The sequence below is a fragment of the Mobula hypostoma genome, chromosome 9 (genome assembly GCF_963921235.1).
Source record: "Mobula hypostoma chromosome 9, sMobHyp1.1, whole genome shotgun sequence".
NCBI classification, from domain to species: domain Eukaryota; kingdom Metazoa; phylum Chordata; class Chondrichthyes; order Myliobatiformes; family Myliobatidae; genus Mobula; species Mobula hypostoma.
In genome coordinates, this window is record NC_086105.1 from 47,373,749 (window position 1) to 47,391,059 (window position 17,311).

At 42.5% G+C, this 17,311-nt stretch overlaps 1 protein-coding gene across 1 annotated transcript in view; it reads right to left on the bottom strand.

The window, feature by feature from the left end:
- Positions 1-359: 359 nt before the first annotated feature.
- Positions 360-17,311, bottom strand: part of tmtc1 (transmembrane O-mannosyltransferase targeting cadherins 1) — a 189,544-nt gene continuing 172,592 nt past the window's right edge. The window contains exons 15-19 of the mRNA XM_063058235.1: positions 14,665-14,809; positions 7,090-7,227; positions 5,421-5,543; positions 3,539-3,616; positions 360-2,542 (exon numbers count right to left, since the gene is read on the bottom strand). Coding sequence (XP_062914305.1) covers positions 2,381-2,542; positions 3,539-3,616; positions 5,421-5,543; positions 7,090-7,227; positions 14,665-14,809 — 646 coding nt within the window. The 3' untranslated portion in view covers positions 360-2,380. The remainder of the gene's footprint in view (positions 2,543-3,538; positions 3,617-5,420; positions 5,544-7,089; positions 7,228-14,664; positions 14,810-17,311) is intronic.

A 17,311-nucleotide genomic window follows, 5' to 3' on the forward strand; every position in this document is an offset into this window, starting at 1 on the left:
TTTCATGCCTTACACTTTTCCCTGTTTTTTTTGGGCTCTACTGTGCAAAAAGGTGCATGTGATTTGCAAATAATAATTCTCAGTTAAATTGATCAAAATCCCTGGTTGTACAGTAATGCTCATTTCTGTGAGCAAAGGAATGGAGCAGAATACAAGACACTGCATAGTTGCTGCCTGAGTAACTTGAGTTCTGGTAATTCGCTTTTCTGCCCCAGATAACAGCATTTCCAGTCTCTTGTGCCTCTGTGATGTTTTTTGTTTATCATTTCAGCTTTGTAAAATGTTTGCATTTAAAATCAATATACTCAATGTGTTTAATACATACAATTCACACAGACAAATGTACATACAGAGCATAATTAAATATATTATGGCTTTAATATTTTTTATAAATAAATTATACATTTTATGTAAAAATAGAAATACTGAAAACAGTTTTGTAGTATAACTGGAGTCTGAATGACAGGAATCAGAGGTCACACTTTCAGATTAAATAAGAAATCTAACTTCAAATGACCCAACAATAGGTATTCGATCACCTGCTGAATGATTAATATTTCAATTGTTGCCACTTTAATCTCATCACAATGTTATGATACAATATGTGCTCTTCTACAAATGGCCGATTTGACTCGCAGTAAAACCGCCTGGATTTGTAGAGCGGAAGGGCAGTCTGAGACACTGACAGTAGCGGGGGGATAAGCATGGGTAGCTCAGTTAAAGGAGGGGGAAGCGGGGAAGAAGTTGGAAACTCACAGACATGTTCACTTCCAAAATATCACTGTGCCTTCTCTAATCTGTGCCTATAATACCAGTATCAAACTACATAAAGAAAAAAAATCACTCAACAATGTGAGCAGATCTTAACGTCAATCTTGCCAGCACTTCAGGGAGAGAATTAGAAACTAACCTATTTTGTTTTAACATGTGGGATGATCCAAATACTTCAAAAGAAATCCAGGCCAAGTGAACTTTTCCCTTTTCAATAAAGCAGGTTTGCCAATCTTCTTCATTTCTCTTGCGATGCTGGCTACTGTCCCTGGCACATTTTGGGGGCACCAGGAAGCCCTGCCCCGTGCCCATTCAAAGTTTGGGAATAGAGGTCACTGCGGTCAACCAACCCCTAGCCGCACACTCCCAGTCGGGGTTACTGGGATAGTAAGCACAAGTCTACTCAAGATGCATCTCCAGCTATTAACCCCATCTCTGCATGAACAGGCAGAATGTAAGCAAGTACCTAGAGGGTAGCTCATCCTGTCGATAAGAACCAGAACAAGCTTTTCTTAAATTCAAATTTGTGCATGTTCTGCGGGAGAAAAATCGGACTGGAAGGTCAACAGAGAACATCAGTAACAGCTCTACCACTACAAGAGCTGACCATCAGAGATAGGTGACCCTTTTATCAAAGGCAGGTAAGATCAGGATGATCTCGGTTTGACATTGTGCACTCATAGACCCAACAGTTTCCAAACTTTATCTGAAATGAGTCCAGACTTTTCTCCTCCAGTGCCCCATCAGGATGTTAACCCCAGCAATCTTAAACTCAACTGATCCAGGATTAAACTGGAAGCAGACACAGACACATAATCTCATCCCTCCAGTGCTGACATTAAATCAATGACCCACTGACCCTCCACAGGATCAGAAGAACAAACACTTTCACAGGAAGCAGACTCTTGTGTCTCAACATTTAAAGTAAAGCTTGCCTGTTTCTGCCTTTGTGATTTACCTCACTAGTGTCTGATCATCGACTGCACACCTTAACACTTCATGTGAACTTTTTCAAACAAGAAAATGATCTATGGATCAACACAGACACACTGTACACTGCAATCAATATCCGATGCACTGTGACCAACACCGTGCCCTGACTGTTTCCATTGCATGCTATTCACAAAGAATTCCAGTAAGGTGACACCATGTGAGGGGATCTAAAGCTTTATACACCCGTTAGTCAGCTTGCTTTGATACAAGCAGGAGCAAAATGACCTACAACGGATGTCTTTAATTTTGCTCTTTACTGACGAAAACCATTTGGTTTGATAATTTTTCCTTCTGTGTATTATATTAAGCTGCGTCAGAGTCTACCAAACAAGAACCATTCAAAGAAAGGCTAAATTAGGTGGTTCTGAATTAAATCCGGGAGTTTCTTCATCATGTTGAGCATCACCAAATCAGAGGTTGAGAAGGTGTCCCCAGACAGCAGAAGCTTGAAGCAGGGCAGGTGTAGCCGTCTCAGTAAATGCCAGTCATAGTACAATCAATGCCTTCTCATTTCTTCATGGTAGATAGATTCCTCTGTTGTTTCAGTCATTTAGAACCACTAATATACCTTCACTTCTTGCTGTGCCATGCAGAAGCTGAGAGCAAACCTGCTCCGTCACCTTGTTGCTTGGTCTTGAGGGCTCTGCTTCACCCTGCCAGCTGCCTGCAACCTCTTCTCCAGCCGGTCCAGCTTGTTGAGGTTTTCGCGCAGAATCTTGCTGTTCGGCACCAGCTCCAGGGCCTTCTCGTAGTAGCTACGTGCTGCAATGTAGTCGCCCTGCCAGATTAGGACACAGAACATTACAGCAGAGTACAGACTATTTGGCCCAAGACATTGTGCCGACGTTTTAACCTACTCTAAAATCAATCTACCCCTTCCCTCCCACGTAGCTCTCCATTTTTCTATCATCCATGTGTTTCTTAAATGTCCCTGAAGTATCTGCCTTTATCACCACTCTGGGCAGCACATTCCACACACTACCATTCTCCGTTTAAAAAAAACTGACCACTGATATCCCCCTTATCCCTCCAAGCTCCTTAAAGTTATGCCCTTTTGTATTAGCCATTTCCGCCCAGGGAAAAAATATCTGACTATCCACTCTATCAATGCCTCCTATAATCCTGTACTACTCTATCGAGTCACCTCTCATTCTCCATCACTCCAATGAGATTGGGAACCAAACTCAGTCGAAAGGAAATGTACTCCAGCACATCAGTATCAATGGGTAGTGAGGTGAAAGCAGGAATCTGATGTTGAGATAGAGGGTCAGTCACAGTTGTGAATGGTGGAAGAGGCCATGTTTCCCTGTTCAAAGCAAAAGCTGTCCGATGTAAATAAACATTAGGGACAGTTGTGATCTGTTTCACGTTCCATCTCCATCTTTTACACGTTATGCACAGCCCAGAAACAGGCTATTCAGCCCAACCAGTCCATACTGGTGTTTATCTCCCAGAACAAGACTTCTCCCACCTTTCCCACAAACCTGTCGGCGTTACTCTGTTTTCCATTCCAACTCATCTGTAATCCAACCTCTCCTTAAAAAAACATGGATATTATTCTCCTCAATCATTCCCTGTGGGAGGTAGTTCCACAACCTCACCATTCTTTGGATAAAAAGGTTTCCTTTAAATTCCTTACTGGATTTCTCGGTGACTAACTATATTTTTGGCCATTAGTTATGCTCTACCCCGTAAATGTAAACATTCTCACTACCCATGCTATGTTCAGAGACTAATGAAGCAGCATTGAGGAACAGGGCAATTTCCCACTGACCTTAATATGTCGAATCCCACCCATGTTCATCCAAGCCTGTGACAGATCCGGACTCAGCTCCACTGCCTGCTTGTAGCTCTGGGTGATCAGAACAGAGGGGAAAAAAACCTATATTTCAGAAACACAAGAGATTCTGCAGATGCTACACACACAAACCGCTGGAAAAACTCAGGAGGCCAAACTACATCCATGGTAGGGAATAAACAGTAGATGTTTTGGCCCATGACCTTTCATCAAGGCGGTAAAAGAACTTCTTAAAACCAGCCAAAGGTTTAACAGAAGGACATATTCTAAATGTCTCCCTGCACAGAGAGGTTGGCCAAACCAGTCATGTGAAATGAGCACTAACATTGCACATACTCACTCTCTCTAATCATTACAGTGTCACCTGCCTAATGGGTAAGTAGGTCGAGAGACTGGGGGTGCTGCTCTTTACCTATTGATAATCTAGTCTATCTTGCTCTCCACTCCAGCTCATAAAGGCAACTTACCCATCTGCTCAAACTTCGTGCCCAAGTAGGGAAAAAGCCAGGCAGTTGCAAAGGCACAACAAACAGATCCAACCCACTCAACACCTCCACCTATCCTGTTCTTGTGGGGATGCTGACCAGGCATGGAGTTATATAGCATGGAAACAGGTCCTTTGGCCCAAATGAGTTGAAGCCAAAACCTGAAGTCCACGACTGTCTTCAGCCTGATAGTCAATTCAGGAAACTTCTCTTGCATTTCCAGTCATTCTTCAGTGAAGTGTTAGCATAAGTCACTGATAGCTTTTGTCTGTGAATCTGTGGATGGTAAGTTCAAGTCCTATTCCAGAAATTTCGGAATGACGTCCAGGCTGCCATCACAATGTAGCAATCAAAGAATGGTGCACAGTGAGAGGTACAATTTTTTGAACGAGAGGTTAAGTGACGTCCATACCACCCTCACAGCTATACATGTTACCATGTCACTACTTTTCTCGGAAGCGTAGATCTGTGTTTTCCCCAGTACTTTTCTCTCAAACTAAATTATCATTTAACTCACTGTTTTTCGTGGGATTTTGGTACTCCAGAATTTTTGCTGAATTACAACAGTGACTAAAGAACAAAAGGGAAAGGTGTGAAATAAGGTAGAGAAGAGATTTACCAAATGGTTTCCAGAAGGAGGGAGACACAAGGGGCTGGGCTTGTTATCCTTGGAGAAGAGTGGACAAAGGTGGATAAGATCATAAACAAGAGAAATCTGCAGATGCTGGAAATCCAAGCAACACACACAAAATGCTGCAGGAACCCAGCAGGCCAGGCAGCATCTATGGAAAAGAGTACAGTCGACGTTTCGGGCTGAGACTCTTCAGTAGGACTGGAGATTTTCCTGCTTAGTTCCTCCAGCATTTTGTGTGTGTTGCATGGATAAGATCACGACAGGATAAACAGAGAGAAACTGTCGAGATGATCAAGGATTAGGGGACATAGATTTAAAAAGATGGGCAGAAAACAAAGCGGGTATGTAAGAGAAAAAGAACAACTGGATAATCTGGGACATACGGCCTGTAAGGATGGGGGAAAGATAAGGATTTGAATTTTTTCAAGGAAAGAATTTAAAAAGTTGTGTAGAAGACTATGTAGAAGGCATGATTGGGAGTTTGTATAAGCATAATGGATTCCACGGATTCCTTCTGTGCCATAGCAATTCCATCATTCTCTTCCACAAATGTACCTCAACAGATACTTCACTGGTTGTGATGACCTTTAGGACATCCAAGATCACAGAAGGCTCTGCAGAAATATTCTAGTTCTTTTAGTAATACCTGTGGATTCCTTATACTTTCAAACCTACGTATTACTAATTTATAAGGGTGTCACTAGCAAGACCAACACTTAGAGTTCAGTAAACTGCGCACCTCAAAAGCCACGTCCAGCCTATTCAGCTCCCTCAGAAGATTTCCTTCAGAAAAATAAAGTTCCGCTAGGACTTTTGGATCTTTGGGCTTCATTTGGACAGCTTCTTTCACAGCGTCAAGTGCCTAATATGGAAGGAGGAGAAATTGTGAGCATTCATTTCTGATTGATTGCCTCTTACTAACTAAAAACAAAAATTAACTCTACAACAAAGAAGCCAATTCTGAAGTTGCAGGCATATATGTATGAATGAAACACTCTTACATCAGAAAACTTTCATAAGCACACAAACACACACACACAGGGAAATACATACAGACACGTATGTAGAAGATAGATGATTTCATGGATGAGTTCATGAAACAAATAATACGTTTAATGTGATCGACACAGAAGCAAGCTACTAGAATAGAGACATTTTTTAACTGACATATTGTATGTAGAGACACAGGGCATAAACATATGCACTGGGATATCTAAACTGTTGAGTACTTAGGTTTGTAAAGACCTAATTTTTCTTTTATAAACCACGGTAGGGTAGATATTCAGAGGATGTTTTCAATAGTGGGGAGTCTCGGATCAGAGGACACAGCCTCAAAATAAAAGGACGTCCCTTTAGAACAGAGATGAGGAGGAATTTCTTAAACCAGAGGGTGGTGAATCTGTGGAATTCATTCCCACAGGCAGCTGTGCAGGGCAGTCACTGGGTATTCCCTGGCTCATTACAAAAGACAACTCTACTTTTTTGCATCTTCCTCTCCCCTCATCTTTCCATACCCCCTATTTCAAGTGGGACTGTGAATTCTGAAAACACCTTAATCTATGCGCTCCTAAGTTCTGAAAATACCTTAACCTAAGCATCAAACACTCCTCATATATTAACCCTTTCTTTCCCAGGATCACTCTCGTGAAACCTCCTCTGGACTCTGTCCAATGCCAGCTTGTCCTTTCTTTGATAAAGGAACCCAAGCGTGGCTGAAGCTGCAAATGTAAATACTTTCAAATAAAGGCCACAGGATAGCAAGCAGTAATCCTGACTGAATTCTTTTCCCTCAATCCTGTGATTGAAGCTCAATCCAACTGTGGCACTGAAGCTTGCATCCAACATGACAGGAGGAATAGTAGAATGCAGGCCCTCTCAAGGTTGTGAACTTCTGGCTTACATACAGAACGTACACATGAGCGAGCGTTTTCAAAACAACAGAGCGGATCTGCCGTCTGCTGCCGGCATCTACTGCTCAGTTCACAGCCACATTTCCGATGTGAACCGTCTGGTTCACGAACATTTCAAAAGAGAAGAACCTTCCTGCAACCTGGGGAGAGCCTGTGTTGCAATTAGCACTTTCTCCCCACGAGGGAACAAAACTCAGCGCCAGAAATGTGAACCAGGGTCCATGAGAGGCAACTGAGGTGAACAGCACAGGTGGACTTATCGGCAACTGCAACAGGGCACAAGGGGAATACTGATGGGCATCAGTGACGTGGAAGGAGGTTCATGTGAAGGATAAGCATCTCAACTCAACTACTGGGCAAATGTTCCCCTTCCATGCTGTGAACTGCATTTAGTGTTAAATAGAACCTCACAAAACCACTGATAGAGCCCCAGATGTTGTTCATCTCACTTAAAAAGCTGACAAGTGAATGCATTAACATTTTACTGACGATCCTCACCTCTTTCAAGTTCCCGCTCTTACTGTGGATAACGGACAGGAGTCGCTGGCACTCCAGGCAGTTGCTCCTCTCACTTGCCACCTGCTTGATGAGCCTTGCAGCCTCTCTGGCTCTGCCAGCCACCGACAGGACCTGAGCCTAACAAAACAAGCCAAGAGTCAACCCATAACAGTCCAGACTTGCGCAGAGCGCTGGTAACAGGCCAGACCATCTAGCCAACTCAGGCACTGGCAATGCAAAGTCTGTAAGTGATGTGTCCAGCCAGCCCAGAGGAGTAACAGAGGGCTTTGCAGTTGTAGTCTGTGAGATCTGGTCCTTTACTTTGGCTGGGCACCTCTGCTCAGAGAGAAACTCTGAAACAAAATTTCCTGTGTAAATAAGATACAAAATGCTGGAGGAATTCAGCAGGTCAGGCAGGTCCCGATGAAAGGTCTGGGTTGAAATTATTGACTGTTCATTTCCCTCTATGGATGCTGCCTGATCTGCTGAGCTCCTCCAGGATTATGTCTGTGTTAAATAAGATATAATTAGTAAAAAAAAAAACAAGTGAAATATTTAATGGGGTAAAGCATAAGAAATAGGAGGATGAGTTTGTCTTACAGCCCTCAAGCCTGTTCTGCCAATCAAGAAAATCACAGCTGGTCTCATCTTGGCTTCACTCTGCTCTGATTCCCCTGTACTGTAATCCAAAGATCATTCTGTCGTGGCCTTGAAATGATTCAATGCTTTGACATCCACCACTCTGCGCAGAGAATTCCAAAGATTCATGACTCTTCTCCACCTTAATGTTTATATTGCTCCCACAATGCCGTTGAGGAGAGTTTCGGGATTCAGACCCAGCGATGATGAAAGAATAGAACAGCAAAATGCTTCCACCAGTGAACCTGCAGGCAGTGCTGTCTATGGGTTGTGAGATACTGTCAAGGTGGTCAGGGCAAGTAATTGCAGTGCCAGTTGATGGTACACACTGCAGCCGCTGGGTGCCAGTGAATGTGTAAAGTGGTGAATGGATGCTAATCAAGCAAACCAGTCCTCCCAGATCTCTCACATCTTGCATGAGGATCACACCACTGAACTGGAATCCATTCTCTCTACTCTAGCTAGGCACTAATAGACAAAGAAAGGGAAACCTTACAGAAGCCTCAATCTACCCTCTGCCTCTCCTCGCTGAAGCCTCTTGAGGAAAACCCTCTGTTCCCTACTCTAACCCTGCCCCACTCCAACAATGTCCACTCAGCTTAAACCTAGTTTCTTTTTCCATTGGCTCTTGCCAAGAGCCTATTAACCTAAATGACTTCAATCTCCACAGAAAGTCCCAACATACTCCACTCATATTTCAAATCTGGCACTTAATCTGTGCAAGGAACTGCCTCCATTTTCTCAAGCAGTCAGAAAAAATTAACAAACACTACATCAAATGTGGTGTTAATAAATAAATTGTCAAATAAGTGACCCCCTTCCTACACCCAGAAAATGTTTAACCAATTGTCAGATGAAGCACAACCACAACAGCTATCTTCCAGTCATCTGACATCTCACTCTGTCTTCAATGTTATTTTTAAACTGTAACCTACATTCTAGATTTAACTTAATGCTAAATCATAAATTTTCCTGCAAAAAGAAACATTTTCTCCACATACACTTAAAAATACTCCTCAGGATCCAATTTTCCTATCAAGCACCTTCCCACTCATTAAAATTCCAGCAAATAGACACCCAGCTTGTTCAACCTTTCTTCATAAGTCAACTTGCTCCTCCTGGGTATTAGTGGAGGAAACCGTCTCTAATGCATTAATATTTTTCCTTAATCAAGGAGGCCAAGACAGTACAAATACTCTAGATCTGGTCTTACCAGTACTCTACCTCACTGAAAAATAACCTCCATTGTTTTAATTTCATTTCCCTCATGATAAAAACATAATGTTAGCTTTCCTAATTATTTTTTGTTTCACGCTAACCTCTTGCAAATTGTGCCCTCAAACACCCAAAGCCAACTGCAGCTGAAAGTTCAACAATCTCCCATCATTTTATTTTTCCTACTGAAGTGGATCGTTTTACATTTTCCCACATTATACATTGGTTGCCAAATCTTTGCAAACTTACTTAAGCAACCTTTGTGGCTTCCCTGTGCCATTTCACAATCTAACTTTCCCATCTATCTTTCTGTCATCAGAAATTTTGTTGCCATACCTTCAGTGCCTTCATGCAAATCATTTTTTTTTTACAATTTGTAAAGTGTTGTGGCCCCAGCACCAGCCCCTGCGGCATACAACTCATTACATCTTATCGATCAGCAAAACATACATTCATGCCTCCTCTGTTTCCTGTCAGCTAGCCAATCCCCTATCCACACCAAATATTACTTTCCACCATAAGAGCTTTAATTTTTGGCAATAATCTTTGATGCAGCACCTTATCGAATTCCTTCTGGAAATCTACATATAGTATTCTGCATATCATGGGTTCCCATTTATCCACAGCACATCATCTCTTCAAAGAATTCCAATAAATTGGACATACATGATTTCCCTTTCACAAAGCCATTGTACCTTCCTCTGATTAATTTGATTTGTTTTCTAAGTTCTCCACCTTAAAGACTCTTTAACATTTTTTCCTCTGAGAGATGTTAAGCTAATTGGACTACAGTTTACTTTTCCATGCCTCCCCCTTTTTTAATAAAAACTTACACTGGCGTTTTTTTTCATTTAATGAGACTTCCCCACATCGAGAGAATTTAGGAAATTTAAAACCAATCCATTAACTACCTCACGAGCCACTTGAAAGACCCCAAGGTGAAGTCCATCAGGACACAGAGATTTAACAGCCTGCATCTCCAACAGTTTGCTCAATAGCAATTCCCTGGTGAATACAATTTTTCTGAAGTATTCCCTCCCTTCTAATTCAAAATTTACAGTACTTTCTGGGAGACTGTGACAGAGAACTTTATAGAAGAACTCTGTAACCTAATATCATATAATTTTTCTTATGTTTCTGAATTAGAGAAAAAATTTTGAAACAAGCACTTTGATAAATTCAGTTAGCCTTCAGAAGCAGAACTCCGCATTTTTATTTTTAAAAAAGCATTGGATTGTTTTTCATGACATGACAGGTTGAATTTCTAGTTTAACTGGAACATGAGAAGTGCGTGGAGGAAAAAGAGATGACAGTTCACCCAGCTCACTTTCTACAATGCTGGTAGTCACTTGATACCTCATCAATAATATTGATGATGGAGTTCACTGATCCGTCTCTATCAGTGAATATCCACTGGGGAGAATACCACACTGGGAAGAATTTTAGGAACCAGCCACTTCGTTATTTCAAGAAAATGTTAACAAATCTTAAATTACTCGCATATGATACTGTTGCTTTCTGAAAGTAATGTATCCATGGTTTTGAATAGATCGATGCTTGCTCTTTACTCAGTAACACATTCTATTGATTGGCCTCATTCACTCAAATAATGTTTCTACTGATGAATTCTGAATTTACCTCACACCCACTCTGAACGTATACTGTGTCCTTGGGGTCTGCTGCTTTCATTGAAACAACCTGTCAGGTGCAAAACTATATCGTCCTTCTAGAAACCTAAACAGTGTCGTCTGTCACCTCTGAACATAGTTTCCCGTGAGAATTGCTTCCCAGTGACTAATCTCTCCAGCTGCTACAACTATTTTCTCTACATCCCTTCATTAGGTGTGGTACATGTGCTGCGCCAACCAGAATGAGCACGCTGGCACCAAGGACTGACAGAGCTGCAGGATTTTTTGACAAAAGCAACGTTCTGTTCAGTAAAATCCCAACATTTGATTTGCTGGATCATCGTGAGAGCTTTGGTTTGTTTTAAATATAATCCTAGATTTGTCTCCAATGAGATTCTAGAGACACAGGGTCATCCAGCCTGGAAGCAGGATCTTCGGCCCACTAGGTCTGCGCCAACCATCAAGCACCCATTTACACTAATCCTAAACCATTTTCTTCTTCAGTGCACACCCGCCCCCCCATTCCCTTTAACCTGCCCATATTCTACAGGCAGCAACTTGCAATGGGTAATTAACCTAACAACACACACACACCTTTGGAATGTGGGAGGAACCCAGAGCACATAAAGGAACCCATGCAATCACAGGGAGATCACTGGAGGTCAGCATTGACTGAAGAATCCGTGAAGCATCCGCTCTATTCACGTCAATCTGTCACATTTTGTATTCGAGTTTTTTTTTTAAACATTAAATTAAAGCCCTTGTTCTGAGGGTACTTTGCCCTGAATGTGAAGTATCTCGCGGAACTCTGCTGCTTTCAGACCTGTCCAAGTTCTCACATTATTTAATCTGCCCAATACCGACTAAAACTTGCTGCTTGATTGAGATGGTGATAATGTTCTGTCCTGGCCCCAATACATTGAAGCAACTGCAAAGGAGGCACACCAGCGGCTCTAATTTGTCAGGAGTTTGAGGATATTTTGTATGTAATCAAAAACCCGAGCTAATTTCTGCAAATGTGCAGACAGGGAACATTCTGACTGGCTATATCACTATCTGATACGGAGCCTCCAGTGCACAGGATCACAAGGGGATGCAGAGGGTGGTAAAATCAGCCAGCTCCATCACAGCACAGCCCTCCCCGACACTGAGGGCATCCTTAAGAGGCAGTGCCTTAAGGAGGCAGCATCCAGCATTAAGGACCCTCACTATCTAGTACATGTCTCGTCTTTGCTACTGGGAAGGTGGCACAGGAGCCTGAACACACACACCCAACAATTCAGGAACAGCTTCTTCCACTCCCCCTTCAGATCTCTAAATGGTCCATCAAGCCATGAACTCATTATTCCTTTGTCTGCACTATTTAATTTCGTTATTTTGTAATTTGTAGTAATTTTATGTCATTGCAGTGCACTGTTGCCACAAAAAATTTCACGTCATTATAAGGCAATGGTAAAAAACCTGATTCCGATAGCTGCTGAGTGCTGATTTGCCACAGGTTATGAACTTTCACTTGAATGCATGCAAGTTGAATGTTACGCCACTCAGTACCAACTGGCTGAAGAATGACATGAGACCCAGAAAACGGCATTGTTTTACTTTGTGTCTATTGGCACATGGGCACTCAGAAGATCCACAATTTTGCAATGGAGCGTTTCATGTCACATTTTGGTTGTGAAAACAATTGTCGTTTGGAAGAAGGCCAACTCTGAGTGCTGTATGAAAGCACTGGTGTGGGGTCTGGGAATAGCTTGGGCAGCAGGGAGAAACTGAGTGAGGAAACAGAAAGCAGGTAAAGAGGATACAGTTAGGATGATCATGGATATTGGTGGCAAGTTGGAAAATGTGAGCTATCAAAGGCAGGTGAACATTTGGGAGCTGAGTGCAACTGGATAACTTTGTAGTCTGGGGAGAATGTTTAGTTTGGAGTAAGGAGCAGTGGAAAAAAAAATTGAGTAACAGAAAATAGGCAGCCGTGTGAATGGCCAGTGTACTTGAGAGGAGTTCTGGCAGTGAGGATTCGTACGTGCACTAAGCTAAGAGAAATGTAACAGGTTTGTTCCTTATAAGCAGTGACAATTATAATTTACAGGTTTGACAGTCAATAACAAGCACAGATCATATTCATCAAACCCTTGGTCTTTACCCAGGAACTTTCTAAAATTCAGCTGTGATTCAGTGATTGATAGATTTATGATGGAACCAAGGGGCATGGAGTCAGTCCTGGACAGCAGCACTGAGCTAACAGAACAGCCTTGTTCTTGTTGAAAGGCTGAGCAGGTATGAGGGATAAAAGCAGTTCTCTGTCTAGCCAGTGAACTTTCCAAATTAACAAAAAGATATGGAAGGTTAACCTGAAGGGAAATCATTCAATATCTCCTTTTGAAATCATTGATTTAAAAAAAATGAAAGGTCTCAATCAAGTCCACAGAAGGGGATATTGTAGATTTGCTGAGCCTTCCTGAGACTAATTCCAGCCGCAATTCTCCTCAATCTATTGAAGGGCCAGCCTTGATGCACCACTGTCACGTACTTGGTACGAAATATCTGGAAAATGGCCTACCGACACAAATGATCGACAGATGACACAATAACCACAGCTCTACACACTGTCCTTACACATCTGGAGAAGAAGGATGCTTATGTGAGATTGCTGTTCTTGGACTACAGTTCAGCATTCAACAACATAATTCCCTCCAGGCTCGACAAGAAGCTCAGAGACCTTGGCCTTCACCCTATCTTGTGTAGCTGGATCCTGGACTTCCTGTCTGATCGCCGGCAGGTGGTAAGATTGGGCTCCTTCAACACAGGGGCCCCTCAGGGCTGTGTCCTAAGCCCCCTCCTTTACTCTCTGTACACCCATGACTGTGTCACCACTCACAGCTCCAAACTGCTAATTAAATTTGCTGACGACACTACATTGATTGACCTAATCTTAAATAATAATGAGGTAGCCTACAGAGAAGAAGTCATCACCCTGACACAGTGGTGTCAAGAAAACAACCTCTCCCTCAACGTCGCAAAAACAAAGGAGCTGGTTGTGGACTACAGCAGGAATGAAGACAGGCCTATTGACATCAATGCATCTGGGGTTGAGAAGGTGAACAGCTTTAAGTTCCTCAGCACAAACATCACTGAGGACCTCACGTGGCCTGTACATACCGGCTGTGTGGTGAAAAAGGCACAACAGCGCCTCTTTCACCTCAGACGGTTGAAGAAGTTTGGTATGTACCAAATCCTAAGAACTTTCTACGGGGGTGCAACTGAGGGTATCCTGACAGGCTGAATTACTGTGTGGTATGGGATCTGTACTTCTCTTAATCGCAGGACTCTGCAGAGAGTGGTGCGGACAGCCCAGCGCATCTGTAGATGTGAACTTCCCACTATTCAGGACATTTACAAAGACAGGTGTGTAAAAAGGGCTCGAAGTTTCATTGGGGACCCGAGTCACCCCAACCACAAACTGTTCCAGCTGCTACCATCCAGGAAACAGTACTACAGCATAAAAGGCAGGACCAACAGGCTCCAGGACAGCTTCTTCCACCAGGCCATCAGACTGATTAATTCATGTTGACGTAACTGTATTTCTATGTTATATTGACTATCCTGTTGTACATATTAAAAATTACTATAAATTGCACATTTAGATGGAGACATAATTTTTTACTCCTCATGGAAATGAAGGATGTAAGTAATAAACTCAATTCAATTCACTTCACTTCACAGTGGGTAACTGACTGAATGCTTTACGTGCCCAGTCACCGTGAACACGGGTAATTTTTTTAAATCATCAACTTTCATCATTGATAATTCAATTTCACAGATTTTTAAAAACTTTTTTAAGTGCCCTCTACAGCTTTTCTGCTTGTAGAGTGTCTTGGGGATTAATTTTTAATTACTAGAACTCTGTAAAATTGCCTACAAATGAAGATAACTCTGCAGAAGATACTGCTTTATACCCGGTCTTAAGCAGGGTTCATGGCTTAAGTTAATAAGGTTAATGTATATTACTGCTGGATATTACAAACGTTTGTACATTACAGATAAATTAAAGGATGTTGCACATTTATGCTTCCTCGAGCATTATACATACCACTGCCAGTTGTAGCTCGCTGTTTTGGGGCTGCATTATGATAGCCTCTTTGTAGATCTGCAAAGCCTCTTCATACCTCCCTGTATTGTAGTACAGAGCCCCCAGAGGAGAGAGAGCATCCACAGTCCTGGTAACGTCAAGTGCTCTGTAAACAACAACAGTATCTCTTCAATATGGACTTTGACAGAACTGAAATAAGCCCTTCAGGCTGCTGAGTCTGTGCCAATCATCAAGCATCCAATCCTTATCTCTCCAATAGTCCCATCAACCAAGTTTCTTCAATGGCCAATTGATAGCAGCCAACTAACTGATCAACCTACAGTGCTTTGCACATCACATACACAGGAACAAAAACACAAGTCAAAGGCATTGACCGGACAAGCAGAGTGGACAACCGGACTCAGATTCAGTTATCAACATTTACATCAAAATAAACTGTGAAAGATATCATTGGCGTTAACAACGAACACACACGGGGGTGTTCTGGGGGCAGAGCCAGCGTCGACACACATTGCAGCGCCAACCAAGCATGTCCACAATGCTCTGCACAACAACATGGAAGACAACAAAACAGAACAAGCAACAACAGCTACACAAGCCCCGTTACTCCCTCCCACAAACACACACACACACACACACACACACACACACACAGTCCTCCCATCCCAGAACTGAGGGGACCTAAAAGGATGGTACCACTTAGAATGTAAAGATATTTTTCCTGTCTGAATCTGTGTTCAACTGCCCAGTAGTGCAGCAGTTAGTGCTGCTGCCTCACAGCTCCTGGGACCCAGGTTTGATCCTGAGCCCAGACGCTGCTTACACGCTGTTTGCACATTCTCCCCACGATCGCATGCATTTCCTCCAGCAGCTCTGCTTTCCTCCTGGACCCAAATGCGTACTGGTAGGGTTACCCCGTAAACTTGCACAGGTAAGACACAAAACAAGCACGAGCCTTACGAGGAAAGGTTACATGGGTCAGGGCTTTTCCCTTTGGAGGGAGGGAGGATGACAGACAACTTGATCGAGGTGTATAAGATGATAATGGCATAGATAGAGTGAAGAGCCAGCACCTTTTTTCCAGGGTGGAAATGACTAAAATCAAAAGACTTTTATGGTGATTGCAGGAAAGTTTAGAGTAGACGTCAGCAGTAGTTTTTTTTTACACAAAGAGCAGTGTGCGCGTGGAACGCATTGCCAGGGCGGTGGTAGAGGCTGGTATGTTAGGGACATAAGACAGCTTGAAAGGCACAATGATGAAAGAAAATTGAAGTGTTATGGACAGTATGGGAGGGAAGGATTAGATGTTCTGCCCTACATCATGAGCTGAAGGGCCCATACTGTGCTGTACTGTTTTAGGTTCTAGATGTTGATGGGCATGTGGGATAAAATAATTTGCCAGGCCACAATAAGGTGTCGAATTCGACGGCATTGTCTGTTAAAAGCTGCCACGGATCTGATGGATCAAATAGCCACTTTCCTTGCTGTAATAACTTGTAAGAATGTACTGAAAGTACCATTCGTGTGCTATTAATAACCACCTTTCAGATGGGAGATAGGCTGTATCTCTGCTTGTTTGTGTGCCTTCCAAACTGTAAACTATTTTCTCTCGAAGAGCTGCCTGACCTGCCAAGTATTTCGAACATTTCCCTCTTTAAAAGAAACACTTACAGCATCAGTGATCTTTCTTTTAACTTGCATATTTTTCTTTCAACGGCATGGTTTCCATTTCATAGTGTAACCCTTGAACGAGTTTAATTTGATAGCAACCCTTTCAATCATTATACAATAAACTATTTTCCTTTGAACTCTTTGGTGACCTGCTGTGTTTTTTTTCAAATCTGAACTTTCTCATTTCCTTCCTTCCCATGTATCCACCTTCCATTATCTATGCCAAGGAGCGTTTAAAATAGTGAATATATCATTGACGCAGCCACTTAAAAACAAAATACAAATTCTGGCCAAAAGTAAGAGGCGAAACAATGAATCTTGCTACAACTTTTCTCCTGGGCTGCTCACAGCAGTGACTGGAAGATTAATAAATACTGACTGGACTCTGGAGAGTTGCCAACTAAAGAGGATAGCTTTGCAGAAAGCATCACCTCTAGGCATAGCTAACTGGAGAGTTTATCCACAGGTTGAAGGTATGTTGTCTGCAGGAAATCCAATGTTACCTGACTGCTCTTCTGTACAGCACAGAATCTGGTCCACCATTTCGACCTTTTACGCCAATCTGCACTAATCCCATTTGCTGCATTATGGCGGTATCCTGTCACGTCTTGCTATTGGAGAGTTCATCTGAATAGCGCAAAGTAGTAGTTGTAGTCGATTCCCCCACCTCCTCTGGTACCATGGTACGGAATAGTTTGTAGTCACTGCAAGATCATGATACCGATCACAGCCTTGTACTCCATCTGCTTGTTTGCACGATTTTCCACTTGTGGCCAAGGTAACGCAGAGTACAGAGTTCGTGCTGCACTTGTCCATCTCACCAGACCTACTTCATTTTCAACCGGCCTTTCATTCAGCCAGCAAGAGGAAACTTTCACACCTTCTAAGACATTAGGCGGAGGAAGACAGCTGACTAAACAAACCAAATGGCCGTTAGGGAGCAGATTCCATAAGACCATAGGGAAAGAATTAGATG